Source organism: Echinops telfairi, unplaced genomic scaffold (assembly GCF_000313985.2).
Source record: "Echinops telfairi isolate 266 unplaced genomic scaffold, ASM31398v2 ScPeMD7_5868;HRSCAF=6743_0, whole genome shotgun sequence".
Lineage (NCBI taxonomy): Eukaryota > Metazoa > Chordata > Mammalia > Afrosoricida > Tenrecidae > Echinops > Echinops telfairi.
The window spans coordinates 17,256,770-17,265,465 of NW_022109767.1; the positions used below are offsets into that span (position 1 = coordinate 17,256,770).

The window sequence follows — 8,696 nt, forward strand, 5'->3', positions numbered from 1 at the left end:
ATGAACCACAATAATACAGAGGCAGCACTGAAATTTTCAAATGGAATGCCTCTTTCCCTCCAGAAGACGAGAACTCTGCTCTACTGTCCACTGTAAAATAAAAAGACTTTGGAAATCTTAATTATGTACATTTTGCCACCTCTCCCCAACAGAGAAAAACTATTTTATTTGTGGATGTTCGAACTAAGTGTTATTCTTCCCAGGTCTAAGTCTTTTCATTTTAAAATTCATGGAAAATAATTTATCGACGTGAGATAAATTTTTCTCAGACATGCTGAAAATATACAGCAGTTTTTCTGAATTGTTAGATTTCTTTGTATCCCCTTTTTGTTGTTCATTTAGACATGCCTGACCTTGCTCTAAAAGAAAAGTATGTTAGTTTAAGCTAGTTTTTCCCATAAATGTGAGAAACAAATGGCTCTCAACACAAGTAGAATATAAACATCCTAAAGGCTGTTTTTGCAAATTCATACCAATAAAAAAAAAACTGCATAAGATTTAAATACAGCCTTACATTGACAGACTCAATATTCATGTATTTGAATTATTTTTAACCAAAAATTTCCTTTGGGATGTAGAAAGCTTATAATTATAAAGCTGGTTAATGGATTTAAGGTAGGTTACACATATTGCTACTTTTTCCATTTTCCATAGGAAAAATTAAAATTTATTTTATTGCTCTGAACTCCTATTATCTAAATAATTTTATAGCCGCATACAACATAGACGTGCATCGCATGCTTTACATGTACCACAGGAACAAAAAATTTGCATTAAGGATTTATTGCATTTGTATTTAAAGATTAGCTACAGTCCATTAAAGTAGATCATTGGCAATGGTTTCGTTTGCAGAAAAAATGTTTTCAAAACAGTGGTTGTTTCTAATACACAAAATAAAAGTTACACATTTTTAAAAAGTTAATCTTGCTTTAATATGAGCTATCTTTAAAAATCCCAATGGTTTTGTCCTCGCTAATGAAACTTTACTCAATATTTAAAAACTTAACCTGCAATCTATTTAATTTGAAATTTTTAATTTTAGAAGTACTCAATCCTCATGATACTCTTTTCAATTAACAACTAAATATAAAATTGACATGCTCACAAACTAATTAGTGTTTAAAAGTATAGGGGAAATACATAAGAAACTAGTGGCATCGCCCCTTTCTAGATTTGTTGGAAATGAAACTTCTTAAACAAAACCTTTCCATTACATTCTAGCTTCTTTTTATAAGCAGTCCATCATCTCAAATCTTTTTATTTTATGTTTCAGTGAAGGTGAAATTCACTGGATTATGTAAACTATTCTGTTTGTAATATGAATCCCAAATAGCCATAAATAAAACATAGATTCAATGGTTGTAAGTTTGATTTTTTTGAGCTGTCACGCTACAGTAAAATCGGCGAGTCTTTTATATATTACAGTCTACATTAAAATTAAAAAAATTTTTAAAAACACAATACAATGTTTCCTAGAAAACAGCAATCTACATATTATAATAAATGTTCTATACAAATACCTAGAACATACTAAAACAATAAACCTAATCATTCTTTGAATACTGCAAACATTTTCAATCCTGATGCCCCTGAGAGCATCAGAGCTGAGTTCCATCAACTGTCACTGAGTCAACTCCGACTCACAGTGACACCAAGCGGGTTTCCAAGAGTGTAACTCTCTATGGAAACAGACAGCCGCACTTTCTCATTGGGAGCTGCTGGTGGTTTTGAGTAACTCTGCAGTTAACAGAACAAAGTCTAGCGCACATGCTTGCAGGCCTCCTTCAGAATGAAGCGATAGAGCTTTACCTTCCAGAACAGCAAATCGCTATTTGTCCCTTAGAGTACTTCCATAATGTTACACCAGCAAAATCTCTAGGGACTAGTTCTACCCTAAGAACATGTGGAATTGCCATGAGTTGGAAACACAAAGGAAACGGATTCGGTTGCTTTCGGTTTTGGTATATTCACCAAGCACAGTGTTTATGACTGTGTATGTGGGTGTGTGTGTGGAAGAGGATATTAATTGCTATAACAGAAATGTTGAAAATCTATTGTGTGACAAAATGGAATTAAATTTTGCAAAAATTATCAAAAGCTGAATACAGGTGCTATGGGAAAAATAATTCATAAGTAAGCCGTAACTTTAAGTCCACATCTTAACTATAATTTAAGTGATCAGATAAAGTTTTAGTATTCTAGTAATTAAATGTCAAATCAATTTTACAATGACATACCTAAGTTGATGCTCCCTCAAGTTTGACAAAGCTTCCATGCCATGCAAATAGGAGTACACTATTTCCAGGTCCTGTTTGAAAGAAAAAGAAACGATTAGACTTGTTAAATCCTAAAATAAATCACTTACATTTATAGAACAAACTAAACTATGGATAGTTGCTTTGTTTAAAATACACATTTGCTTAGACATTCACAATAACTATGAACAGAAAAGCTGAACTGCAAAACTATTACCTACTAAAATTTCCTTTGACATATATCTACATAACCATTTACGAAAATCAATTCCTCTATTTGCAATACCAGGAATACAAACGGACATTTACTCCTCCCCTAAATCTTAAAGCAAAAGGTTTTCTTGGCAAAAGTATTTTTGAATTTGTTAAGTAATCTATTCTTAATAACAGATGTTGAGATATAATTCATATACTATAAAATCTGTCCTCTTAAGGGTAAAATCAGAAATCAGTGGCTTGTATTGTACTAGTATTCTTCAATTTCAGAACATTTTCAACACTCCATAAATCACCCTCATACTCATTAGCATTGAGTTATTGCTCATTCTTCCTTCTCTCCAGCTACTGGTAACAATTAATCGATTTTCTATTTTAACAGACTGGCCTATACTGAACATCTTGTGTTAACTGGAGGAAAGGTCTGTTGTGACCGGCTTCTCTTACTTGGGTTGTCTTTTCGAGATTCACCCAATGTCCACTTTGGTCCATCTAAAGCAAAGTGCAAAACACTCAGTCCCATGAACCACACTGTCTCTATGACCCTGAGACCGGAAGAATTAAATGGTGCCAGCCTCCATTACCAAATGCCCCTAAAGGGATCACACTAGAAGGTCCTGAACAGAATAAGGAGATAGGGGTAGAATGTGGAACAAAAGTCAAATCATAAAGAAGACCAGGTTTCCTGGTCATACGGAGACGAGACCCTACGACAGTGGCCCTTTGTCTTGCTTGAAGCATGAACTGAATCCACCCGTGTCAGTCCGTGGTGGAACTAGAGAAACAAGTCCAGGGAGACTCATATATGTACAAGAAAAAGCTTTCTATACAAGAGCAATTGAATATTGAGAAAACATCCCAGCCTAGTCCAGATCAAGTCCATATGTCTGATATTAGCCCTTATGTCTGATACCTATCCATAAAGTCCACTTCAGACTCACGAAATACGTGCAATGATGCCAAGTGCAGAAAGATAACAGGCTATGGGTGGGAAGTCTTGTGAATCCAGTGACATTGTAAGCCTCTCAGTGCTGGTACGGGTCTCCATGTGGCTCCTTCAGCTCAGGCACTAGCATAGTTCCATGTGTCTTGTCAGCTGCAATGTCTCCCAGGAAGTGAGCCCATGTCCTGCCCTCCTGCCAGCTATTTATCTCCTTAGCACCTCCAAATGAGGTCACTAAGCTGCAACTAGATTGACAGGCTAAACTCCACCCCTTCACTCTGAATCCTCAAACTGACACCAGATTATGTAACTACCACAGTCCCCTGGGTCTCTTTGTAACCGAACAATACACAGATTCATTAGGTAAACAATAACATTAATGAGAGCCACACTCCTTAGAACAATCCACCATTTGTGATAAAGAGGACAGCCAAAGACAAAGTTCAAAAAGGTTAGGGAAGGAGGAGGACCGGCGACAGGAAGCAGAAGAAGGAAATGGGGTAAGTGCTCTTACACTGAACAGATGGCAAAAATGAGATGAAACAGAGTGTGTACAAATTACTGAATATGAAACTGACACATGCTTTAGAAACCTTCACCCAATTCATAATTTTTAGAATCCACATTCTATTTATTATAAATATGTATTACTGGTAATTATCATACTGAGCGAAAGAATATGTTTCTATTTCTGAAGAGGTTATATTTTGATTCTCATAGTAAGATCTTACTTTTTCGCTGAATTGCCTGACTATCCATCTGTTACAGCTTACCCAAGGCCAGCACTACTGTCACCTAAGTAAAACAGAATGACCGGCATTCCTGCAACATCATTAAACAAATACATTTACATGAACCAAATAAAATTATTTTTGAAAAATATTAGAAATAAGATTTAAAGACACTAGATAAAGAAAGAAACTGGAGAGGGGAAAATCTAAAAGAAATATGACAGAAACAAGAATTTGAAAGTTTCGAGAAAAAACTGAGAAAAGAGCAGCCTTAAAACCTTTAAATAATTGGAAGACCTTGAAATAGTTTCTTCTCCTTCAATCAAACCAAGCAAAAGCAAAGTTTAAAAAGAGCATGAACCTTAATCGATTGGCACTTTTAAATTCTGCTACTTTTAAATTCTATAGAATTCTATAATTATATAGGGGTTGCATTCCTGAAATAAGCTATGTTATATACGAGGAGGTATCAAAAACAAAACAAAACCAAAAAACCCTACTGGAATTACGCTGGGTGGACGTAGCTTTTATAGTATGCATTTTTCCCACTAGGCGCGCATCAAGCAACTCACTCTGAGTTAGTGCACCCAGTGGCAACGCCTGGAAAGGTTCTCTCCGGTCACAGTGAATATTTTTGTAAACGCAGTTTCGCTCAAACCTAGTTTTTTGTGATGGCTGATTTAAGAGAACAGCATACAGCTAGCTGTGAAATTTTGTTTCCTGCTTGGGAATAACACCTCAGAAATGTTGTGATGTTGAACACAGGGAAAAACTCAAGTGTAGGAGTGGTTTTGTCATTTCAAAAAAGGTGAAATGTCAATTGATAACAAACCTTGTTCTGGACATCCATCAACTTCCTGAATGGATGAAAATGTCAACTCATAGTGCATTTGGTGTGTTCCACCAGGTCAGACTGTTAATCAAGCTTTCTATTTAGAGGTCCTGAAAAGATTGCTTAACAGTGAGTGACAAAAAAGGCCTGATTTGTGGCAGACAAGGGACTGGTTGTGCGACCAGGACAAAAAAACTTATTGGTGCAGCCATTTCAGAGCGCCAGTTTGGGGCAAAAAACAGCACGTCTCTCTTGCCCCACACACCTTACTCACCTGATCTCACTCTGTGACTTCTTTTTGTTTCCGTCAAATGAAGAAGGATATGAAAGGACAGTGATTTGACAAGTAGAAGAGGTGAAGAAAAAACAAGGGGGGTGTTGTCAGCCATCCAAATAGACGAGTCTGAAAAATGTTTCCGAGAATGGAATCGTAGGTTTGACAAATATATTAAGTGTAATGGAAGAGTACTTTGAAGGTGATAAAGTTGCTATGTCAAAAAAAAAAAATTACATCTATACACTTATGAAGCTGATGTTTCCATCTCCCTAAGCCTAATGACCCTTGAAAGAACCAAGAACTGCCAAAGAACCAACAGCGCTATCGAGGAAGAAGTATGACCATAATGCTCCTTAGAGGTAAGGATGATGAAACTTTGTCTCATGTACTTTAGATGTGTTCCTAGTCCCAGGAAACTTATATCTATCAAAGTAGCAGGGCAGCAAAAAAGATCACCACCCTGGATGAGATGGATGGACACAGTGACTCTAACAGTAGGCTCAAACTTAACAACACTGTCAGGATGGTGCAGGGCCGGGTAGCTGGACCCAGCTCAAGAGCAGTCCACCACCACCACCACCACCACCGCTACCTTTCTAGCAAGCATTCTGGACTCTTCTACTAACATCTCAAGACCGTAATTTTGGCAATCTGTGTTCCTTTGACATATTCAGGAGCTTTGGGAACAAAAGTCTGAACAGGCAAGACCGGAGCTGTAAGGTGGATAGGATAAGGTTTCCCAGTAAAATTCATCAGACCAGCATTTGCTACTCTTGAAGAATGAGCATGCAAACTGTTGTGCTGAAAAAATTTTCTGGGCAGAACTTTCCTGGCTCCCAGCGCCCCCAGCCCTCTAATATAGTTTTCTTAAAACTTCTTCATCATAAGCCCAAGTGATTGTCCTGTGTCCTTTAAAAAAATCTATCAAAATTATCCCTTTGGAGTTCTAAGGGGGTGGGGATAGGGGAAACACAACATCAACAACAACAACCCAAGTTACCAGCACCTTCTGAGCTGGCCTCTTTGCCTTTAACTAATCCATTAAATCCAACCCCTTCCCTGCCAAGCCACTGTTTCCACTGGAAGTTGTTTTTGTTGTAGTGTATCCTAATGAAACTGAAACTAAACATATTACCAAGAGAATTTGTCTGCTGCTTCCACAGATCCCAGCAGCATGTTGAAATACATTTTATTTGAAATCTGTGTAAACTGGAACTTTCGTAGCAATACCTTCTGACTTTACTTCGTATCTACCAACAGTAACTACCATGATTATCTTAATACAGTATGTATAATTTGTAACTTGCATAAGAAAGAAGTCTTTTTTGAAGTTAATAAAAATATAGAAAACAATGCTGCATAAATGCAGGTGAATGGGTGAGGAAGTTATTGGACCTGCATTATATAGCAGAAAGTGAAATAATGGAACAAAAAACTGCAAGACCAAAAAAGAATATTTTTTTAAAGACCAAATTTTTAAACCAGCTTTTCACTTTGGAAGTATGTTGCTGAAGGCAACCCACTAGTGCACTCAGCTACTAACTGAAAGCCAATGGATCTTTGTATGTGTGAATGGATTTTGAACTCACACTTAACTGTAAGCCCTAGCCTAAGAACACAATCAATTCTTATGATTTGCTTCCACTCAATACTTACCTTCATGAAGGGATCACTGAAGTTATGGGTACTATAGCAAAGTACAGTGAAGAAATTACATGGTGCCTGGCTATCAGAAAGTTTAGCACCTAGGGCAGTGGTTCTCAACCTTCTTAATGTCGTGACCCTTTAATATAGTTCCTCATGTTGTGGTGACCCCCAACCATAAAATCATTTGCACTGCTACTTCATAACTGTAATTTTGCTACTGTTATGAATTGTAATGTAAATATCTGATATGCAGGATGTATTTTTATTGTTACATAATTAAATTGTTTAACTGTTTACATAATTTAATTAATTTAATTGTTACATAAAGCATAGTGAATGATCATGAAAACAATATGTAATTATATATTGTGAAATATTTATTTTTAATTACAAATAAATGAAATTTTGTCTTGAACCATGGTGTAGCATGGGTAACAGTCTTAATAGAACTACAATAAACTACATTGCTTCATTTTGCGACAGTATGTGTAAAAAGCCAACATCAGTGCGAAGGTTGAGATAGCTTCTTTCTCACCAAATCAGAAATTCTCGGAATAGTCTTTGCAAGAGCACAACGAAGATCATCTTCCACAAGTCTACTTCTCTATTTAGACTTGATAACCAATACGCTGGAAAACCCTGTTTCACAAAGATATGTTGTTGGAAATGGAAGATGGCGCAACACAGTCTCAGACAGAACAGGCTATGACTGCAAACACTTGATCCAGAATTTTGTAACTGGCATTGTACGGAAATCCGTTCTTGCTGCATCACTGCTGTTAAAAAGTTCAATGAACTCCTCTTGTGCTGTCTCAGGAACATCTTCAACTTTGTGAATGGGCTTCTGTGAATGGGCAGTAGCCGCTTTTAAAAGAGTAGCTGCTTTCAACACAGCAGCTGCTCTCTACATGTGTGACGGACCCACGTAAGTACATTATGGAACCAAACCTGTAACATACATACACCTGTATTTGTATGGGGTGTATGTGATGGGGCTGGTGCAATGATGTCATCACGCCAGTACTGCATGTGGGTGGACCCGCCTGGAGACGGATAGAGGATCAGTTTGTCAATTCCTAAGTCCATCAGAAATATGTGGTTTTCGGTGGCGACCCTTGCAAAAGGTTCATTCGACCCCCAAAGGGGTCACAACCCACAGGTTGAGAACCAGTGCTTTGGAAGATAGTGAACGTCCAAAATTCATTTGTAGAAATAAGCTTCCATTTAATACCCTCAGACCATTAAGCAGGGATATGAAAAACCCTGCCTTCACACCGAATACATTAGAAAGTGACTTAATACAGCTACAGTAAGATTAAAATTTAACATCTTATTTTTTTCCCTTTTAACCCATTTTTAATTGGATCTACTTCTTATTTTCTGCTTTCTTTTGGACGTAAGCTTTTCTATGATCATTTTTTGTTCTGAGGTTATTATGTACAGCTTTCTTTATATGAAGTCCAGCATAGTGGGAGTCCAAAGCCCATCTACTGAGTGTCTAGTCAGACTGAGCCACTGGCAGATCCGCTCTAGCCACAGGCAAGAGTCTAGAACAGCCTTACTATCAGGCAGAGACCATGATAATCTTGATTACGCTGGACTGAACTGGATACTTTGCTAGCTGACCTCTCTATAGATAACCTTAATCTGTACTGGGTCAAAGTATCTCTTAGTTCTTCCATGACAGGAATTTATTCCCTGGACTTTTTGCATGTCCGTGGGGCTCTTTTCCTTCTTACACATTATTTGTATTTTAGTTTTTATACTAGTATGATCTTATCTTTCTCCCATTACC

At 37.1% G+C, this 8,696-nt stretch overlaps 1 protein-coding gene across 1 annotated transcript in view; it reads right to left on the reverse strand.

Annotated features, from left to right (window-relative positions):
- RAPGEF2 (Rap guanine nucleotide exchange factor 2) overlaps positions 1 to 8,696 on the reverse strand; it is a 271,237-nt gene that overhangs the window by 187,910 nt on the left and 74,631 nt on the right. Inside the window, exon 2 of the mRNA XM_045295760.1 lies at positions 2,238 to 2,308. Within this exon, the coding sequence (XP_045151695.1) occupies positions 2,238 to 2,308 (71 nt within the window). The remainder of the gene's footprint in view (positions 1 to 2,237; positions 2,309 to 8,696) is intronic.